Source organism: Petaurus breviceps, unplaced genomic scaffold (assembly GCF_028583685.1).
Source record: "Petaurus breviceps papuanus isolate PSGF00001 unplaced genomic scaffold, PetGlider_PUasm1.0 227, whole genome shotgun sequence".
Classification (NCBI taxonomy): Eukaryota; Metazoa; Chordata; class Mammalia; order Diprotodontia; family Petauridae; genus Petaurus; species Petaurus breviceps.
Genome location: NW_027185896.1, coordinates 13,487,906 through 13,511,048, shown reverse-complemented (window position 1 = coordinate 13,511,048; position 23,143 = coordinate 13,487,906). Strand labels below are relative to the sequence as shown.

At 38.9% G+C, this 23,143-nt stretch overlaps 1 protein-coding gene across 1 annotated transcript; it reads right to left on the bottom strand.

Moving 5' to 3' along the window:
* Window positions 1-10,123: 10,123 nt before the first annotated feature.
* Window positions 10,124-22,337, bottom strand: LOC138166955 (zinc finger protein 383-like). The gene is made up of 6 exons (XM_069095423.1): window positions 21,855-22,337; window positions 18,148-18,304; window positions 17,369-17,445; window positions 17,023-17,149; window positions 16,274-16,372; window positions 10,124-11,367 (listed from the first exon to the last, which is right to left on the bottom strand). Exons 1-6 carry the CDS (start codon window positions 22,266-22,268, stop codon window positions 10,124-10,126), a joined length of 2,118 nt encoding a protein of 705 aa, XP_068951524.1. The 5' UTR covers window positions 22,269-22,337.
* Window positions 22,338-23,143: the final 806 nt, after the last annotated feature.

Below are 23,143 nucleotides of genomic sequence, written 5' to 3'. Positions count from 1 at the left end.
TGAAAGATCAGAGGCAGTGGAATACAATTTTCCAGAAGGCAAAAGAGTTAAGGTTACAACCAAGGGTCACATACCCAGCAAGACTGAGCATATTCTTCCAGGCAAAGAGATGGTCATTGAACAATATAACAGAGTTCCAGACCTTCCTAATGAAAAAGCCAGAGCTCAATGGAAAATTCAACCTCCAATTACGAGCTGCAAGAGTGACCTAGAAAGGTAAACAAGGTAAACACACACACACACACACACACGCACACACATACCTATTTAAGAAGAGCAAACTGTTTATAGACAAGTAGAGGGTATGAGTATAAAATGCACAAAATGACGATTAAAAAAATCTTATTAAGGACTACAAAGGGACTGCAATGGAAGAAGAGGAATGAATGAAGTGGAAAAGGGTAAATTATGCCATACAAAGAGGCATAAAAACAATATAGCAGAGGAAAAGAAGGGAGGGAGATGAGAATCATATGAGCTTTTCCCTCATTGGTTCTGATGCAAGGAGGGTATAACAACCAGTTAAGCATAGGACTCCATGGAGAAGAAACGAAAAAAGTATCATTTTAGAGGGAAAAGGGGGGGGGAGGGGAGCTTCGAATGACATTTGTTCCTGTCACTCTTGGTGTGAAGAAGAAATAACAGGCTTCATTAAGTATAAAAATATCCTACAGGCAGTAGGGGGGGAAAGGGTTACGAAAGGGGGGTGGGAGTGGTTTGTAGGGAGGGAAGAAGTAAAGGGAAAGGGGAGGAAAAGGGAGGGGGGCTGATAAAGGGAATACTAAGGGAGGTGGTGGTCAAAAGGAAAACTATTAAGGGAGGGAAGGGAGAAGGGGGGGAAATATGAACATTAACAGGGGAGGGAATAGTATGGTGGGAAAGAAACAGATAACAATCATAACTGTAAATGTGAATGGAATGAACTCTCCCATAAAACAGAGACATAGCAGAATGGATTAGAAATCATATGTATCAGCAAGCACACCAGCGTCCCCAGGGTGGTTGCCAACACAGGTTCTTAGATCTGCTTTGTTAAAGGAAAGCAACTCAAAATGAGTTAACAAGCTTACTTTAATCAGTCAAATATGTATCGTTTACCTAGTTCAGGGGAAAAAGGTCAGCACCCCGAACTTCAGAGTATACAGACGGAATTATCAAGACAGAGGAACAGATCAAGTAGACAGGTTTCCAAACTGTCCAACCATTACATCCATACCAAATCAACATCTGGGTTTTTCAAAGCTGGGGGGCTCTCAACAACGGCTTCCCAGAGTCTCATCTGATCAAATCACAGAACACTTCTCAAAGTGCCCCAAAACAAAGCCTCAAATCAGGGTTTATATAGCCTCCTTCTGGCTCAGAGAATGTAACAACCTTCTGGACCCACTGGCCAATCAAAAAGTATCTACTGAAAAACAAGCCTCCCACCCCAGGCTCCAGGTGCACTTTAGCCTAGGGGCAGGGAAGATCTTTAAATTTGCATTTCCATTACATTGGGCCCCAAGATCTTTCATGCCCATAGCACAGTCAATTTACTTTTGAATTAGCACTAAACATCTCTTGGGTCACATTTTCAACATACAGAACTAAAGTTACCAAAGTGGCTTCTGGGCCTTAAACAAACACCAACAAGGTGGGGTCCTTGGGCGTCCACAGCACTTCATCCCACCCACCATAGTCACAAGTCCATCCTCCCCCTGGGTCCCAAACTGTGGGATGCAGCAAGGAAACACATTCAGTGCCCCTGCTTTGCTGCTCAGTTCTTATCTTTTCCTGTGGCTGAATTCTGAACTCCTGGATTCCTTCTCCTCCCTCAGGTGGCAGCTGTTCCTGGCTTCTGCCCAGGTCCCGATGCAGACAGCTCACCATTCCTGCTCTCAGCTCAGCGAAGTCCGCATACAGGCCATTCTTCTCTCCTGGTCCATGGCTCCACAGAGTCACAGCTACCACAACTGGGAAACAAACAATTATCCCAGCCCCCATACTTTCGTTTTACTCTACAGATCCCATTCATGACGCCATTTTGAAGCAGCAAGCACCCCAGTGTCCCCAGGGTGGCTGCCAACACAGGTTCTTAGATCTGCTTTGTTAAAGGAAAGCAACTCAAAATGGGTTAACAAGCTTACTTTAATCAGTCAAACATATATCGTTTACCTAGTTCAGGGGGAAAAGGTCAACACCCCAAACTTCAGAGTATACAGACAGAATTATTATTACATCATAATCCTACAATATTCTGTTTACAATAAACACATCTAAAACTGAGAGATACACACAGGGTAAAGGTAAAAGGCTGGAGTAAAATATACCATGCCTCAGCTAAAGTAAAGAAAGCAGGGGTAGCAATACTTATCTCAGATAAAGCAAAAGCAAAAATTGACCTAATTAAAAGAGATAAGGAAGGAAACTATATCCTGTTAAAAGGCACCATCGAGAATGAAGCAATATCATTACTTAACATATATGCACCAAGTAATATAGCATCCAAATTCCTAGAGGGGAAGGTAAAGGAATTAGAGGAAGAAATAGATAGCAAAACTATACTAGTGGGAGAACTTAATCTCCCCCTCTCTGAACTTGATAAAGTTAAGGAGGTAAACAGAATTTTAGAGAGGATAGGTATGATAGATCTCTGGAGAAAACTGAAAGGGGATAAAAAGGAATATACTTTCTTCTGAGTGGTTCATGGCACATACTAAAAAATTGACCATGTTCTAGGGCATAAAAACCTCACAATTCTATGCAGTAAGGCAGAAATTAGATGCATCCTTCTCAGATCATGATGCAATAAAAATTATATGCGAAAAAGGGCCATGGAAAGACAGACTAAAAACTAATTGGAAATTAAACAATTTAATCCTAAAGAATGAGTGGGCCAAACAAGAAATTATAGAAACAATCAGTAATTTTATTCAAGAGAATGATAATAATGACACACATAACAAAATTTGTGGGATGCATTAAAGGCAGTTCTTAGGGGAAGTTTTATATCCGTGAGTGCATACATGATTAAATTAGAGAAAAGGGAGATCAAGTCTAAATGGGTGCATGAAATAGGTATAAAGGTTGATACTGTAAGCAGTCTCCTAAAACAAGGAATAGTTTACCTATCAGACTTGTGGAGAGGGAAAGACTTTATAACTAAACAAGAATTAGAGAACATTTTAAAATGTAAAATGGATAATTTTGACTACATGAAATTGAAAAGCTTCTGTACAAACAAAGACAATGTAACCAAGATTAAGAGGGAGGTGGGAAATTGGGAAAGAATTTTTACAACCTATGTCTCTGACAAAGGACTCATTTCTAAAATATACAGAGAATTGAGTCAAATTTATAAGAATACAAGTCATTTCCCCAATTGATAAATGGTCAAAGGATATGAACAGGCAGTTTTCAGAGAAAGAAATTAAAGATATCTATAGTCACATGAAGAAATGCTCTAAATCCTATTGATTAGAGAAATGCAAATCAAAACAACTCTGAGGTACCACATCTCACCAGTCAGATTGGCTAAGATGACAAAACAGGAAAATGACAAATGCTGGAGAGGATGTGGGCAAATTGGAACACGAATGCATTGCTGGTTGAGTTGTGAGCTGATCCAGCCTTTCTGGAGAGCAATCTGGAATTATGCCCAAAGGGCTATAAATAATTTCATATCCTTTGACCCAGAAATACCACTCCTAGTGTTATATACCAAAGAGATCATAGAAGTGGGAGGAAGACCCATAATGTACAAAAATGTTTATAGCAGCTCTTTTTGTGGTGGCAAAGAATTGGAAATTAAGGGGATGCCCATCAATTGGGGGAATGGCTGAACAAGTTGTGGTATATGCATGTTATGGAATACTATTGTGCTATAAGAAACAAGGAGCAGTCAATTTAAGTTCCAGGTCCGAAGGCGCCGAGAAGACCACCACGATGACGAAGGGGCTTGCCTGAGGTCCCCTCAAGAGCCGGTGGCGCAGGAGCCCAAAAGTCGCTGCCAGGGGCGCAGCGGTGCTGGAAGACGTGGTACAAGGGGGTATTTCAAGGTGTGCACTGACCTGTCAATGGTTTTGCCCTCTGCAAGTTGCCAATTACGTAGTACCTAACCGTTGGCTCCCTGGTGTCCCTTTAAAAGCTGAGGCTTTACCTGAGATCTCTGTTGCACAACCTGTCAGGTGAGACAGTAACTCCTCAGCCCACCATGTGCCGATCAGCCAACATAGAATAAAATAGGGTCCAATTCTTTTTTTTTTTTTAAGCAATCAGGGTTAAGTAACTTGCTCAAGGTTACACAGCCAGTTATTTCTGGGTGTGGTGCTGAGTATCTGAGCCCGGATTCAATCCCCAGGTCATCCCGACACTGGAGCCGGTGCTCTTACTCGCTGTGCTACCTGGCCGCTCCAGGTCCAATTCTTTAAAAAAAAAAAAAAAAAAGGTAAGCAAACAGAGGAAGCGCAATCAGACCATAGGATCCTTTTTGTGGGACAAAAAGGATCAAAGCATAGAACGCAAGAAAGGCAACAGGGAAGCTGATGGTGGGCGAACCCTTACCCACCAATCTACTTTCACCCCAAGTAAGCGAAATTTCTATCCTACAATTGCAGCAGCATCCACCCCCTGCCACCTTCCCCCACCACTCTGGAGGGACAGGAAGAATCAAAAAGTTGGGATGAAAAAAGCCAAGGGGGTGTGAAAAGCCCAGTCTGCCCCAACTCGCGAGGGCCTGTTCCCACCAGCTGGCGCTGTGCTGGCGCCCCTTGAGGGCCTACCAGTGTCAGCATTCCAAGCCCCTTGCCCACCACCACAGAGCGGGCCCCTTGCCTGCTCTCACCCCTTATCCACCACTGGATTCTGCTCCTCTCCACAGTTCTCTTCCGCTCTATTCATGAAGAATTCTGCAGACCTTTCATTGCAGATAGCTTTCTTGTAGAAGGACCCTGTAAGAAAAAAAGTGCGTTTGTGTCGCTGGTCAACCCCTCACTGTGCCAGCGCCACCCTTGCCCCTCCCTCCCATGGCAAAGTGCAGTCCTATGTTAATTCATGTTAACCATTAGTCTTGTTGCAAAGAATTATTACCAATGGAAGGAACAAGCTCCCTACTTATTCATTGTTTCTTGAAAGTAAATTAAGTTCTTACGGCTACACATTAAATAGGGTATCTCACCCTACAGGAGGATAGGGGAGAAGGGGAAAGACAGGGAATGACGGAGAGGAGGGCAGGCTGGGGGGAGAGAAGTCAGAAGCACACACTTGGGGGCGGCTCGGTGGCGCAGTGAATAGAGCACCAGCCCTGAAGTCAGGAGGACCGGAGTTCAAATCCTGCCTCAGACACTTAACACAAAAAACATCCGTGAGACCTTGGGCAAGTCACAACCCTAATTGCCCTCCAAAAAGCAAAAAAAAGCATACACTTTTGAAAAGAAACAGGATCAAAGCAGAGAATAGAACAAGTGGGGGACGGGATAGGATGGAGGGAAATATAGTCAGTTTTTCCCAATGTGTCCACTATGGAAATGTTTTGCATAGCATGTACAACCTATATAGAATTTCTGATCTTCCCAGTAAGGGTGGGTGATGAGGGAGGAAGGGAAAGTATTCAAAGTTTTTAATTCAATGTTTAAAAAAATATATGATTATTATTATTTACATGGAACTGGGAAATAAGAGAGGCAGGCACTGGGGTATGGAGATCCATCTTGCCCTACTGGAAAGTTGGAGGGGGAATGGGGAAGGATATAGGAGAGAGCAGATTGGGGGAGGGGGTATTCAGTGGGATCGCTGTTTTAGGGGTGATAGGTAGAGAACATGGGGAGAAAATTTGTAACTCAAAATCTTGTGGAAATGAATGATGTAAACTAAATCTTGGTTCCTCTGCCTACACACAAACACTGTCTCTCTCTCTCTCTCTCTCTCTCTCTCTCTCTCTCTCTCTCTCTCTCACTCACTCACTCACTCACACTCTAGATGCAAGCCCCATGAAGTTTGGAAGTTTGCTACCATCACAGTGTTCTGTGGTATAAAAGATCTCTGCAGAAGAGGGGAAGAACAGAGGGAAAGAGGCAGGACTTGTGACCAGGCTTGAATAAAAAGAATATGCAGAATACCTTATTCATAGTTATATGCTAGCAAAACTGAGTACACAAAAGAAATGAGGAAGGGTTTCAAAAATATTTAATGCACAGATTTTCAGAAGACCAGGTAGAGGTTCAAATAACCCAATTTCACAAAAAGAAATTAGCTGTAAAGGAGTTGCAGATAGAAGAGGGGGAGAGAACCTCTTGGTCTAATAGATTCACAGTAGCATTCTATCAAACATTTAGAGAAAAATACGTATCCATACTTCACTATTCTCAAAAATGCAAAAAGAAAGCATTCTAGCAGAATCTTTCTATAAAACAAATATAGAAGTGCCTATGAAGTATAGACACAGAGGGACCTTTTTTCATCATAAAAAGTATCTATCTAAAACCAAAAGCAAGTATCATAAGCAACAGGCATTTACTAAAACCTTTTCCAACAAATACAGGAGTGAAACAACAATACCTATTCTCACTATTATTATTTGAATAATTTGAATATGCTAACATATGAGACTAACATATATACTCTGTGCCAGGCACTGTGATAAGTACAGTTGAAGTCACACAGCCAATAAGTGTCTGAGTCCAGATTTGAACTCATTCCTGACTCTGTTCATTCTTCTATTCATTGCACTACCTTCCTGCTTCATTACCTCATTTGATGCTCACTACAACTCTGTGAAGTAGGTGCTATTATTATTGCCATTTTACAGTTGAGGAAACAGATAAAGGTTGAGTAACTTGCCCAAAGACACATAGCTAGTAGGTGTCCAAGCCTAGATATAACTCAATTCTTCCCTGATTCCAAAGCCCAGCACTTTTATCTGCTGTGCCATCTACCTGCAAAGAAAGAAATTGAGGGCATAGAGATAGGCAAATAGGAGATAAAACTTCAGCTGATGATATTATGGTATACTTGGAAAATCCTAGGGAATCAGCAAAGATACTAATAGGGACAATAACTTCAGCAAAGTTGCAAGATACAAACCCTAAAAAATCAATAGCATTTCTTTATAATAATATTATAACCTAAAGGAGAAAAACAGAAAGTGAAATCCTATTCCAAATAATGATAAAATGAATAAAACATCTGGAAATTAGCCCACCAACACAAACAAAGGACATGTATAGATTTAATTATCAAGAGCTCCTTAAAAAAATGCATAACTTAAATAGCTGGAGAAATATTCAGTGTTCATGGATAAGTTGTGCCAATAGCTCCTTATTTAATTTTTTCTTAACTGCTGGGAAAACTAGAAAGCAATCTGGCAGAAATTAGGCTTAGACCAACACCCTGCACTATATGCCACAGTACATTCTAAATAGATAGACTTAAATATAAATCATCAAACTACAAAAGAAAAAAATTAGTAGAGAAGTAAATCATACACCTCTCATAGTTATGAGTAGGATATTATTCATAACCAGACAAGAGATAGAGATGATTTAAAAAAAATAAAATAGATAACTTTGATTACATGAAACTAAGCGGCTTCTTTCTGCACACAAAACTAATGCACCTAGCACAAAAAGGAAGTAGTTGAATGGGGAAAAAACTTTGTATCAAATTTCTCTGATAAGGGTTTGGAATCCATGATATGTAAACAATTACATACATATATACATACAAACACATATGCATGTGTGTGTGTATCTCTCAAATAGCCATTCCCTAACAAATAAATACAGGGCAGTTAGGTGGTGCTGTGGATAGAGTCCTAGGCCTAGAGTCAGGAAGATTCATCTTCATGAGTTCAAATCTAGCTTCAGACACTTACTAGCTGTGTGATCCTGGGCAAGTCATTTCACCCTGTTTGCTTCTGTTCCTCATGCATAAAATGAGCTGAAGAAGGAAATGACAAACCCAGTATTCTAAGAAAACCCCAAATAGGGTCATAAAAAGTCAGACATGACAAATAGTTGAACAACAACAGATAAATGGTAAAAAGGATATGAACAAAAACTTCTAAGAAGAGTTGCAAAGTATTCACCACCACAATGCTCCAGATCACTAAGAAAAATACAAGTCAAAATAATCATGAAGTTTTACCTTTCACCTGGAAAATTGACAGATAATAGAAAATGACAATAGTAAAGAAAAGGTGGTAGAATGGCAGGCACATTAATAAATTGTTGGTGAAGTTGTGAAATGGTATAACCACTTTGGAAATCAATTTGGAATAATGTAAATAAAGTGACTAAAATGTTCATATCTTTTGAACCAGAGACTCCATTACTAGGCATTTGCCCCAAGGCATAATATTATTATGACTTCATCAATAATAAGAAAGTTCACATATATACCAAAATATTTACAGCAGCACTTTTTATAATAACGTAGAACTCTCTTTTCTGCTGTGTACATGGAAATGTTTTTTTCTCTCATTTTGAATTTAAGTTTAAAATGAATAAAAAACTTAATAGCAATGAATTTGAAACAAAGCAAATGCCTATCAAATGGGGGAATAGCTAAACAAATTGTCATACATGATTGTAATAGAACATTATTGTGCTGTAAAAAGTGATATATGTGATACAGAGAAGCATGAAAAGATCTACTTGAACTAATACAGGGTGAAGGAAGGAGAGCCAAAAGAAAAATAACATATGTGATAATTACAACAATGTAAAAGGAAAGAATAACCAAACACCAAAAAAGCAAGTATGGAACAAAATTACGAAGATCAAATATGACTTGAATGAACAGACTGAGAAGACACCCCAACCAACCATTTGTAAAGGTGGAAGATCCATAAATATGTATTTTTGGACTTTTTCAGTATTTCAACCAGTTTGCTGATTTTTTTTTCATCCTTAAAAAGTACTATTTGTTATATGGGATGCCTTTCTGGAAGAGAGAGGCATACTAGGAATAATTATGATGATATTTTTAAAAAATCAATAAAATCCTATCTTTTTCCAAAGAAAATTAATGGAATCTTTTCTATGCAGATGATGCTTGAACAATTTCTTCAATAATCAACTGAGGTTCCATTTTAACTAAAGGCTCACGTAAATCATGATACATCTGACTAAGAATTAGCCAATGCCTAGGGAAATTCAAGCTCCACCCCAAAGCTTTCTGTTACAAATTACACTTGTTAACATTTCCCTCCAACATGCAATCTCCTATGTATGATATGGGACAACTTGCAACACAAGACTTACACAGTGACATTCATAGAAATTCTCCATGATATGATTTCTGTTAAATTTTTAGTGTTCTATTATGACAAAAAGACTTCCCACACTCATTTCACTCACAGTTTCTTTCCTTTATGTACTTTCTCTTATATACAGGATGCTGGCATAAAACTGAAGGCTTTCCCACAGTGCTGGGGAAATCTATCATAATAGGCTGTGGACTTTATTTAGCCACAAATTCATGTATTTAGAGTGTTCCTTTACTTTTTGATATTATATTGGATGAAACATTTGTGTGTGGGGGGTTCTTTTGAATCGGTTTAATAATATTTTTAATATTACTTAGAGAGTAGTATTTCATCAATGACCTTGGTGACCAGTGAGGGGTCTCTTACCTATGAAAGCTATGCCATACTCATAGCTTAGCATCAATCAGGATTCTATTGTTGAATGGCAAGGCTATAATTTAAAATTTTTTTTCATAATCACTGCATTTATAATGTTTCTCCCTAGTATGGGTTTTCTATCAAGGAAAACCTGAGGATCCTTCTAAAAGCTATGGCACAAATTATATTTATATGGTTTCTGTTATAACATCTAGAATAGAAAGCATGACTTACAAATGATGGCTTTCCTAAACTAACATTTATTTCTCCCCTGGTGTTCAACAAGTATTTTATTCTTTTACAAATTTCCCCATCTTTTTCCAACTCCTTGCTTTTCCTCGTTGTGAATGATCAACAAGGGTTATTTTCCTTGTAAACATATTCCCACACTATTTTCATTCATAGCATTTGTAATGTGAATGGTGATCAGAGTTTTTTTGCAGTGAAAACTATCCCACACTCATAAAGCTTATCACTACCAATTCCCTGGATTTGAATGTTAGATTTATGAAAAGAATTTCCTTACTGATTAATTTCATCATATTCCTCCTCAGTATGGGTTAACCGATGTCGAGAATAGCCTGAACTCCATGTAAAGGCTTCCCCACACACCTGACATGTGTATGGTTTTTCCTTGCTGTGAGTTCTATAATGTACTAAAACATATGACTTACGAAGGAAAGTTTTCCCACATTGATTGCATGCATAGGGTTTCTCACCAGTGTGAATTTTAGCATGCTCAGTAAGATTTTTGTTTCGTGTAAAAGTTTTCCCACATACTTCACATTCATATTTTTCCTTCTCTCCAGAGTGAATTTTCTGGTGAGAAAGAAGGCTTCTCTGTCTTGTAAAAGTTTCCCCACAATCTTTACATTCATATACATTTTTCTCTGTGTGAATTCTCTGGTGAGAAACAAAGCTTCTGTTCATTCTGAATGATTTGCCACACTCTTTACATTCAAACGGTTTTTCCTTTGTGTGAACTCTCTGGTGTAGAACAAGGTATCTGCTTCTTGAAAATGTTTTCTCACACTCATTACATCTATAGGGTCTCTCTCCAGTATGAATTCTCTGATGATCAACAAGGTTTCTTTTTCTTGTAAAAGTTTTACCACACTGTTTACATTCATGGTGATTTGGCTTAGCTTGGATATTTACATGTGGACTAAAGACTGACATGTGACTGAAAGTTTCCCTATACTTATTATATACATATAGATTTTTATCAGTGTGTATAATCTGATGAATAAGAGAGTGGGAAATTCCATGAAGGCCACCCCCACCACAATCATTATATACTTGGGTTTGTTCATTCTCTGATGAAAATTTTTGTTCTGTTACCAGATTTTGACTAAGCCCTGCCATGAGACTGGAAGCTCTCCCATCCTTATCACATTTGTCAACTCTCTCCTCATTCTGTTCCAACTGTTCAACATGTTTATAGATTTCCTGTTGTTTAGGAATGCTTTCATAAATACTAAGGTTTGAGCCACCATGTTCCCCCAGATTCTCATCTGTCTGCTTTGTAGTAGTTTTTGTTTCCTTGACTACCATGTACTCGGAATCTCCTTCCTCTACCTTCACTCTTTTCAGTGGAGGGTTACCCAACTGCCTCTTCCACCCAGCCTTCTGTTTACAAGATGTTCTAACCTCAGATTGATCAGAAACATTGCTCTGGACATTTTCCAGTACTGTAGCTGGTGATTCTTCAGAAATTTCTTGCTTTATATTAGTCAATTTCTCTTTCTCAAATTTGACTTCACCACCTAAAACAAAAAGAAATTCAAGGAAAGACATTTGTTCTCTATGTTAAAGAATGGAAAAAATATAAGTAATACTAAAATATCCTATTATAGGAATTCACGGCTTTCATTCCACACAAAAAAAAAAGAGCTTTAAGAGGCAAGAAAGTAAAAGTATCATGGACAAAACACCATTAAGAGAACCATTCAATAAGAATTTCTGGGAAACAGGATGCTAGTTTAGGAAAAAGGTGGCATATATTCACATGTCCTACAATAAATCACACCTGAGTTCCAAATGGCTCCATAGATAAAGAGATATGCTATAGATATATAGGTACATAAAAGCATATATAATTTAGAAGAAAAGGGAATGATACATTTATCACAATTGTGTAAATATGGAAAATTCATATATATTTGAATAGAAGAAATAAAAAACAAAATAGTTGAACTTTATCTTTTTAAAAATAATTTTGCATAGTAAAAAGTCATGCATCAAAAATAAAAAGAGAAATCTTTGTGGCAAATACTGTGATAAAAATCTATAGTGACACAAATTTACAAGAGTTAACTACATTATTCAAAAAGTATTGAACAGATGTTATCAAAGGAAGAAACACAAATTGTTGATATACACCTAGCTTCCTCCAAGTCCCAGCAAAAACCCCATCTCCTACAGGAAGCCTTTTCTAACCCCACCTAATTCTAGTGTCTTCCCTTTGTTAATTATTTCCTACTTATCCTGTACATAGCTTGTTTGTATATACTTGTTTGTTTTCTCCCCAATTCGATTATGAGCTCCTTAACAGCAGGGACTATCTTTTGCCTTTTTGTATTTTTAACTTATTCTTAACTCAGTGCCTGGCACATGATAGGCACTTAACAAATGTTTATTGATTGGTTGAGGATACTCTGTATCCTATTCACAAATTTCCATGTCATTCAAATCTGATTTTTCCCATTATGCTAACTCTATATGTTCCTTTATCTTTCTGTTGAATTTATCTAGTGCTGAAAAGGGAATATTAATATTAAAATATGCTACTGTTATTACGTTCTTATTAATGTCTTTATAATTCATCCAATTTTAAAGAATTCACATGCTATGTCATTTGGTATATGTGCATATTGACAGAATATTTTTTCATTGCTTTTTGTGCATAATATTACCTTGTTTCTCTCTATCTTGCCTGCCTATTCTATTCTCTCCTTCTGTTCTTAATTGTCCTGTTTTCTCCCTCCTCTTTCTTCTCCCCTCCACTGTCATTTTTAAAGAAAAAAAAATCCTACATAGCTAGCTCTTTACAGGCCTATGAAAATATTACTTTCATTTCTTAATGTCTTACTGTTCTCTGATTTATCTTCTATTTAATGAATTACTTTTGGATATCCATTGACCTCTAGCTCCTTTTGAAGAAATGATTAAAATTCTTCTCTTTTGCTAAATGTTCAGTTTATGTGATTGATGATTAAGCTCATAACTTATTTGGAGGTACAATCTAATATTCTTTGCTTTTTATATTTTATTACCATTTTTATCTTGGTGTCTCATAAATAATTAATAGACTATGGTATTTTAGATTACTTTCCTTGGAATTTTTTTCTTGGCTGCACACAATATCATACTGTTTAATGTAATTCTAAAGGCTAATTATGACATTTCTTGTTGTATTAAATTTGGAATTCCTTTCTGTGGGTGTTTTATTAATTCTCTTGATCTGTGCTATATGTTTGCAGTGTTTCTGTGAAATTCCCCCATATCTTTTCCTATCGTATGCTATTCAGGGAGGTGTTTTTTTTTTTTTTCAAAAATACATTTTTATGGTGTGTGTTGTTTTCTTGGTTTTTATTACTTTATTTTTCCTCAGTTGCTATAACTCTTCTTAAGTTTCTCTAAATTCTTCACATATATAATTATATGGCTAATACATATAATATATGAAATCTCTTATTATATATCACATAATTATTTCTAATTATATATCACATCTGTAATTTCTTATGGCTCAGTAAAATTCCATTACATTCCTCTACCACAGTTTGACCATTTGTCAATCAACCTCATTTGATGTCATTTGTTCTAAATTCTCTAGGATTTCATTTCTTCCTAGAGAGTTCTAATTTCATAGGATCATAAATTTAGAGTCAGAAGGCACCCTAGAGGTCATTCAGTTCAACTTACTCATTTTATCGATAAGGAAAGTGTGGCCCAGGAAGGTGAAATAACTTGCCCAGCATTCACACAACTAGTCAGTGTGTGATATGGGATTCAAACCCAGATCTCTTTTTTTTAAGTTTAATTTTTTTCTATTAACAAAGATCTATATGCTCTCCCTCCCACCTCCTCTCCCCACTTGGGGGAAAAAATAAAAATCTTGTAACAAATATGAATAGTCAAATAAAATAAATTCACATACTAGTCATGTCCAAAATATATATACCTCATTTTGCACCCCATGTCTGTCACCTCTCTGTCAAGAAGTAGGTAGCATGATGCATCACTGGTCCTCATTAGGTTTTTCTAAGTTGTTTATCTTTATAGTGTTATTGTTATTGTATAAATTGTTCTTCTGATTCTTCTCATCTCCCTCTGCCTTAGTTCATACAAATCTTTGTAGGTTTCTCTGAAACCAGCCCCTTGTTCATTTTACAGCACAATAGTATTCCATCACATTCATATACCATAATTTGTTCAGCCATTCCCCAATTGATGGGTACCCCCTTAGTTTATATACATGAGCTCTTTTCCTCTTTCTTTTATCTCTTTGGGGTATAGTCCTAATAATGGTATTGCTGGGTCAAAGGATATGCACAGTTGAGTAAATTTTTGGGCATTGTTCCAAGCTGCTTTCCAGAATGGCCAGATCAGTTCACAACTTTATCAGCAGTGAATTAATGTGCCTCACACTATCCCTTTAAATAATACAATCTAGTATAATAATGCCCTCTCCTCCTGTCTAATCTGTCTTCTCTAGATTTTAGCACTACTTCTCCCTTTTGGTTTTCCTCCTACCTTTCTGATTGTTTTTCTCAATATCCTTTCCCAAATCACTATACATGGCATTTGCATAAAATGTGGGTATATCCCAAGGCTCTGCCCTAGGCCTTCTCGTTTCAGATGATCTTCAAATCTATATTTTTAAGTCTAGTCTCTCTCTTGAACTCTAGTCCCACATCACAAATAGCCTATTAGACATTTAGAACTAGATATCCCATTTGGATCTCAAATTCAACATGTCTAAAACTCCATTCCTCTTCTGAACCTCCTTATAACTGTTAAGAGAATCACTAGCCTTCCATTCACCCAGGCTCATCCTCAGTGCTTCACTCTGCATAGCTAAGGAATTGCCAAATACTTAATCTTTAAATTCCCACACTATCTTTCATTTATCTCTTTCTCTGCATTTACGTAGCTACCACTCTTATTAACATTTTCATCACCTCTCACTAGGACTATTACAATGGCCTCTAATTTGGCCTCCCTACTCCAATACATTCTCCTAAAGAGTGGGTCTGACCATATCAGTCCCCTACTCAATAAACTCCAGAGGCTCCCTGTCTCACCTAGGGTGAAATATAAACTTCTTTAAAGCACTTCACAACCTGATTCCTTCCCACCAGTCCTCATATTACTCCCCTTCACACACTCTGGTCCAATCACCCTGGCCTACTTGCTACTCCATCTCTAGTATCCATGCCTTTTTACTGGCTGTCCCCCATTCATGGAGTGCTCTCTCTCTCCATATTTCTGCCCTCTGGAATCTCTGGTTTCCTTCAAGAATCAGCTAAGCATTCCCTCCAACAGGGGTCCTTTCTTGGTGACCCTCCTTCCTCTGCTCCCCCCAGCTGCTACTGCCTTCCCATCTAGAAATACCTTTAGTCTGTTTTCTCTATGACTTTTATTTGCTGATAGGTATACATGTTGTCTTGCCCTTTACAATACAACTCATTTAAGGAAAGGACTGATAGAATTTTGTCTTTCATCTCCCCCATTGAGCACAATGCCTGATATAGTAAGCAATTAATGAATGCTTATTGATTGATCATTTGATGTGGAACAAAGATTACCAAAGGTTGGCAAATGATGAGGAAGGGAATGCTAAGCATAATAATAATTCCATTTCTCTAGCAGTTTAAGGTCTACAACGTGCTTTCTACACAATAGTCTTGTGAGGCAAATATAAGGATTATTAGCTCTTTCTCTTTAAGGAAATGAAGAATCAGAGAGTAGAAGTGACTTGCTCACAATCACAAGTCTAATAAGTGGCAGAGCCAGTATCTGAACCCAGGACTTCTGGAATGTGGAGCAAGGGGACCCACTGCTCACCCAAAAAACGAGTTACCAGAACATGACAATGGTCTCAGTTACTGTACAAATATCTAGTAAAGGACAATGTGGGGTTTGAAATCAAAAAGGAGGTTGAGTTTAATCTTTTGGTGGCACTATGTTAGGGTGCTATGCTTACTTGGGTGACAGGACTCAACTACCACAAAAGTAGGAGCCTTATGGTTTAACTTCCTTCTTGATTTTGTTTAGTTAACTATTTCTCAAGTATCAGTTCGTATTTTTCAAGTATCAGTTGTCACAATTTTTAGTCTATGGGTGATGTTGGCAAAATGGAAAATAATAGTTCTTATTTCTAGTACTTTGTAAAGCTTAAAATACTTTTTCTACAGCAATTATGAGACATAGTTGATGAAAGCAGTATAATTCCCATTTTAGAATTAAATAGCCAAGACTCAATATTTGACTAAAGAAACAGCGAGCAATTGTCAGAGCTGGGATGTGAACCCATGTGTCAGCTCAATGCCGTATTCTAATATATTATATTAGATATATATCTAATATATATAAATATTTATATATTTCTAATATACTCAATGCCTCAAAGAAAAGGGGAATATTTGAAGAGTTTTCCTCACTCACCTGTACAAGCAAGCCTCTGACCTCTGTCCCAAGCTTCCTGTACATTCCCAGATACTTGCTCCAGCTTAGAAATCACAAGAGGTTTAGGAAATAGATATGCTGTTAAGGAAGAGAAAACAAGGGGTAGGCTAGAACAAGGTATCACACTGAGTTATCCCACAGGCTGATCTCCTCCCTCTTCCTTCAGGGGAAAAGGCAAAAAGGAAATTGAATGCTCAGGGAGACCTTGGAAAGAAGATGCAGAGGAAGGTGAAGGGACCTAGAGAAGGGGATTTGGGGCTTTTTTTTTTAACCAAAGAACTGGAATTTTAAAATCTAGGCCTTGATACACAGTTACACTTTTCTTCTCCTCTTAAGAGGATGGAAAAACTCCCAATGTGGAGAGATCTAGACTGTGAACAGCTGGGTGATTTTCAGCTCACAGTCTGAGATAAGTCTAGACCTTTTATAGAAGGACCAAGAAGGATTGTAAAAGGAGTGGAGGTGACTGGTAAGGATTCTGACAGAATATTGCATACTTTCAACTCCACAGAGGAAAGCCCACAGGAAAGATCACTAGAAAACACAACGCAAGGATCCTCTGCCTCACTGCAAAGGGGATCCTAAAGCCACTCCTCCTGCCTGGCAAGACATCTCCTGAGAATGGGGGATTAGAACCAAGCGACTCCCAAATACTGACAAGAAATCAGCAAGGTACCACTTGTTAACAAATTCTTTGTCTTTAGATAGGAGAAAAAGTAGAGCCTTACCCAAAGATGCTACGTTCCTATAATTCTCCAGCATTACGTCCCTGTACAGGGCCCTCTGAGCAGGGTCCAGAATTGCCCATTCTTCCTTCTGGAAGCATACAGCCACATCTTCAAACATAACTGTTTCCTGAAACAATATGTTCCTGATGTCCCAAGGACTGTCCCACCACTCAGTACCTATAAGGCATGAGTGCATGCAACCACCAATGAAAAGGAAAGAAAAGCCCGAGAGCAAAGGCTTAGCTGCCAAGAAAGGATACGAAGTGTGTGGGCAAAGAACTCCTAAGATGGGGAAAGGAGCTACAGCTACAAAATCCCAGGAAGAACAAAGAGAAACATAGCTTACCTGAGGCCTGGTTTTCAGTGACAGAGCCACCACTGACTGGTCCCCAGTATGGGCAGGAGCCTGAGGAACAGGAAAATCTGAAGAGAAAAGAGCCATAAATCAGACAAAACCTGCAGCTTCCTCTTCATATCCTTCCCCCACCTTAGTTAAGACACAGAAAATCCAGAGATCCAAAAAGAAACCTATCCCAGGTTCTGACTATTGTGGATAAGAAATTATGTCTCTTGTATGCACAACAGTATTCCCTATAGCCTTGAGGTAGGACAGTGGGTGGCTGTGGGGACAAACCCAGGCATTAGAGAACACCCACTGAGATTGTAAATAGTCAAGGCTCAAACCCAAACTCAAATTTAAAAAAGTACTTTGAATCCAAATAAGTTTATAGGATTTAGAACTAAAAGAGACCTTAGAGATCATTTAGTCCAAACTCATTTTAAACAGAGACCCAAAAAGTTTAAGGGACTTTTCTGGGGTCACACAAGTAAGTCATAAATGACAGTGCCAGGATTAGAACCCAGGTCCTCGGATATAAATCCAGGGTCCTTTCCACTACAACTGTAATGAGTTTCAGCATACTATTCAAAATAACAATACACAGGGAGCTTCAAAGGGTGTTGTGAAAAGATACAGAGAGGATTGCCTTAGAACCTCCTTTAGATGAAGACCATCCTCAGGGAATCCAAACTGGAAGGAGTTCACAAGGAACAATGAAGCAGGCCTCCAATTGGAAGAGGCAATGAGAAGGGAGGAGGTGTAAGACATTGGGCCAGGGACAGTACCATTCAGAGGATCCTTGAGGTGGAACATCATTGTGTCATGAGTGGGTGCCAGGTGGGTCCCAGGGGAAGGGCTACCACAGAGAAGTGGAACAGAAAGAGTGGCCAGAGATGCTGTCCCCGTCCATGGCACATCCTGTCCTTGGGCGTGGGCTGAGACCTGGAGACAAAGAGATCCAGTGGAGCCTGTGAGGTGATCACTGTGGGAACAGAAGCCTAAATCTCAAAGGAGGAACTTTCCTCCTTGTCTGACAGTGGCTCATCACATATCTCTCGTCCCTTAATTGTGCAGGATCCCCAGGGATATGCCCTAGGCTCTCTTTTCTCTACATTCTCTTGAGTAAAGAGTGGGACAAAGAAAACCGTAGCTTCAGACAAGGGAATTCCCCTTGAGCTGCCAAAATCTGAGGAAGCAGCCCACAAGTCGGCATAGAGCCAAGGTGGGCAGGACTTCATTCCAGCTCCTTCTCTCTCCTCAATTCATCCCGCTTCTAGCTTACCTGTAACATAGTTGTTTGCATGGCTCTCCCGTTAGATTGTGACCTCCTTGAGAGCAGACCTCTGATTTTTGTATCCCCTGCTCTTAGCACAGGATTTGGCATAGAACATTTAATAAGACTGACTAACTCAGAAAAATAGAAAGAAGAAAATATATTCCAGGTGAGGGGAATGGCTGGTACAGAATCACAGAGTGAAGAGGACACAAATTACACATAGGCAACATTGGCTCTAATTTCTATCACACTTTAAGTTGTACAAAGTGCTTTCTTCACAATGATCTTGTGAGAGTAGGTTCTAGTTAATGGTGAAAGGAACTTTAAAGATCATGTAGTCCAATCCCCTCATTTTACTGATGAGGAAATTGGGGCAGCATAAAAGAGCGTTATATTTGGAGTCTGGAAACCTTCCCTATAAGACTCACAAAGGTTATGTGACTAGGTTAAGGTTATGCGGGTAATGTAAGTATTGACCCCATTTTAAAGGTGAGAAAACTGAATCTCTGGAAAGGGAAACAGGCTGTCTAAGGTCACACAGAGAGTGAAATGTCCATACCGGGATGTGAACTCCAATAGCTCAATGTGAGGTCCAGCTAGGATTCCATTACATTACTCTGCCCCTTCAGGAGATTAGCCTATCTATAGCAGAAATATGCATAGGGGGAAACTGGGAAATAATACTGAAAAAGGTGGCCAAAGGCCAGGCTAAGAAGAGAAGGAGAATGGGAAATAGAAGAGAAGACAGACAGGAATCTATCAAGAGAACAGTTACAATGTATCAGCCGCAAATAAGGGCTCTAACTAGGATGGTAGCAACGCGATAGAAAGGATGAGTTCAAACCCCAAAATCAGCAATGAAAAATTTCACGATTAAGTAATTATAAGAAAAGGGAGGTAATTGTGGTGTTGTAGGAAGAACCCTGTCTTTGGATTAATAATAATAGTAATACTAACTCCTAACCACAGTGCCACCTACCTCAGAAGACTTTAATCTGAATCCTCAACTCTGCCACTTAGTATCTGTGTGACTTTGGGCAAGTCCCTTCAATTCTGAGCCTCAGTTTTCTCATTTGTAAAACAGGGGTACCTACAATACCTACTGCATAGGACTGTTATGAGAATAAAGAGAATGAGGTATGTATGGTGCTTTTATGAATTATAAAATATTGGATAACTATCATTATGGAAAAATGAAAGATCACACTAAAATTTAGAGGTTAATGTACTAGAAGAATGATGCTACCATTATCAGAAATAAATGTGGTAAGTGAAGCTATGAGAGTAGTTGAAATTAACAGAATAGAGAAAGGACAGCAAGGAGCCACACTAAGCCTTGAGAGCTGCAAGAAGATGAATCAGCAAAGGAAGCAGGACAGTAAATGGTTCTGAAAAGCAAAGGAGAAATTTCAAGTAGACAGTAGTCAGTCGTGTCCAAAAGGAAGAGAGACTAAGGAGGATGAGATTTGGGGGAGGGTGGGAAAGGCCATTGGCTCTGACAATTTTTCAAGTCTTTTTTGACTTTAGGGAGAATAGTTTGACTAGATGTAATGGAACCAATTTCTGGTCCTTTGTATTTGTCTACTGATACAGTTCATAAAAGCAAGACCCCCCCCCCAATATATGAAATAATGCAAAAAGGCTAGACTGAATGATAACCTCTTTATTGTACTTATATATCATGTTTTAAATTTTGGATATTGGCTCTGAAGAATTAAAAGTTGACATTTATTCAGACCACAGGACAACTTAATGGTATGTTTGCTCTGTTACCATTTGCTATATATATATACATATACCTCAACTACCTCAGCTCTGAGTCCTCTTGTCTAGATCCCCAGTGTGTGGAAGGACGGACTTTATGGTTTTGACTTTTTCAAATTTTTAAAGAGTGCAGAGATGAATAGTAACTCGTAAAACTTTCCTGGATGTGAAGGATCTGCCCTGTGTCAGTGAAGAAAGTATCCATAGAGATGTAATCACAGATCTTTCAAAACATTAGAAGGATGTTCTGCTTGATACAAATGAACATTATAGTTCTTGGGCAAATTCAAGATCTAATGTTCCATGATCTAAGGGCCTCCCAGGGCTGACATTCTCTGTTCCAGCAGAGATCCTGAAAGCAGGAACTAGTTGCCTCTGTATCCCCAGTACCACAGTAGTACTTTGAACTTGGCAAGTGCTTAAAAAATTCTTATTGAATGAAATACTAAAGGCCTTTGTTCACTCACCTGTCATTTCTATGAATATTTAAAATGCCAATCTTATGTAAGGGCCCTGAACTAGGCACTAAGGATACCCAGACAAAAAGGAATTAGTCCTAAAGTATGATACATTCTACTGATGAGACACAAGAACAAAGATGAATAGATATAAGGTAATGTAAGAAGGAAGATAACACTCCACTTCTGACATTCAGTGTCCTCAAGACCTTCCAGCACTGTGCTTTATGTTTTGGCGCCTGCAGCTTCCATGATTCTGAATTTGGACAAAGATCTTGGGAACCACCCTGTGGAATGCTCCCTGCCCTCTTCCTAGAAGTGAAAGAATGGGTCACCGTGGGAATGGGCACAGAAAAGCAAAAACAACACTCAAGGAAAAAGTAGAAGCTGGGGAGAGTAGAGAAATCGGGGCAGTAATGGAGTCCTATTAGATACATGGAAGGGAGGAGAAGGGCCTACAGATTGAAATCTGAGAGTAGAAAATCCTATCTTGGGGCAATGAATCCTGTATCATGGATCAAAGATGTGGAAAATACTTCATGTGACTCTTTCCTCAAACCGATCAAAGCAATGATAAGCTAAGACCAGATAACACATTTCTACGACACATCACATTTTTCAGAGTACTTTCCAGAGTATTTCAGATGCAAGTATTATCCCCATGATTTGCCCAAAGTTGCATAATGACTGAATGGTGTATAGCTAGGACTAGAAACTAGAGCTCTCCAATTCAAATGCTCTCTCTACCAGCCTGCACAGACCTCATCACACGGGCCACTCATGCTGCTTGGCATTTTCAGTGAGCTGGGAATTAAATGTACTATAATTTATTACTGCATCTTGAGGTAAAAAGGAAACATTCTCATTGCATTCCTAGGTCCTGAGGGCTCAGGTCCTGGCAGAATAAATGTCATCAAATGGGTTACCAAGCAGATATTGTCTTCTACATACCTTCCCAAATTTCTCATCCCTTCTTCCTCAAGGCCCCAAATACCATTCTCACCTTCTTTTCTGATCCATCAAGGTGACACTCTATGTCCTCCACAAGAGCCGCAACCTCTTCTCCACTCTCTGGATGATGTAATTGTACCCAGGTCCGGATCTCTCCAGGCAGCATGGTCAGGAATTGCTCCATTATCAGACACTCCAGGATCTCCTCCTTGGTGCATGTGTCTGGCTGCAGCCAACTCTGGCAGAGCTCCCGGAGTCTGACCAGGGCCTCGTGGGGCCCTGAAGTCTCTGCATAGCGCAACTGCCTGAAGAGCCGGCGGGAGAGTTCCTGTTTAGGGCTGGTGTTCTTCAGGAGATGAGATCTGGGGCCCTCATCATCTTTTTCCTTCTTTACTGTCAAAGGCCTTTCCAAATCGAGGCTTGTTTCAGTCCACTTGTCCTTTTTTTCAGTCATCATCTCCACTGAGTTGACAGACTCCCTCCGAAGTTCCTAAACCTAAAGGTTCAGCTTCTCCTCAGGATTAGATCAATGAATTATCTACCAATACATCAGGAAACACTGTCATTACAAAGAAAATGATTGTGTTTAAAGGCTCAGTAATTATAATGAGGATCTAAACAGACATGACTGAAAGCAAAGTCCAGGAAGAAAGACAACACTCAATCACAATACAAACTCCCTTCCATACCCCCCTGAGAGGGGAATGGAGTGTAGAAAAGGAATGTCGTGTGTGAGATGAGGAGAGCCATACAGAGAGAGGCTGGGAAAGCTGGGGCAGAGTGGTGAAGGGCTTTAAAAACTCAACTGGTAATTTATATTTTATCCTAGATGCATTGAGGATTATTGAGTAAGGGAGTGACATGGTCACATCTGCATTGAAAGAAAATCACTTTCCTAGCCACGTTGCGGTCAGAGAGGAGTGGGAGAAGAACTAAACAGGAAAACGGATTAGGAAACTGTTAACAATAACCTAGAAAAGAAATGATGACGGCCTGTGAGAGACAGAGTCAGATACTAGAGAGGTTATGGAGATCAAAACAGACCACATGGAGTGAGTGATGGGGGAATTAAGAATAATAACGTAGTTTTGAACTTGGGAATCTAGAAGAATTGGTGGTACTTTTCACAATTCTCAAACTGTATGCTAAGATAAACTCCAAATTGATACATGACTCAGATATAAAAGGGGATATCATAAGCACATTAGACCAGCAAGGGAAAAAACTACCTTTTAGCTCTATAAATAAGGGAAGAGTTTATGAATAAACAAGGAATAGAGAGGATCACACAAAATAAAATGAAAACTTTTGATCACATAAAATTTAAAAGGT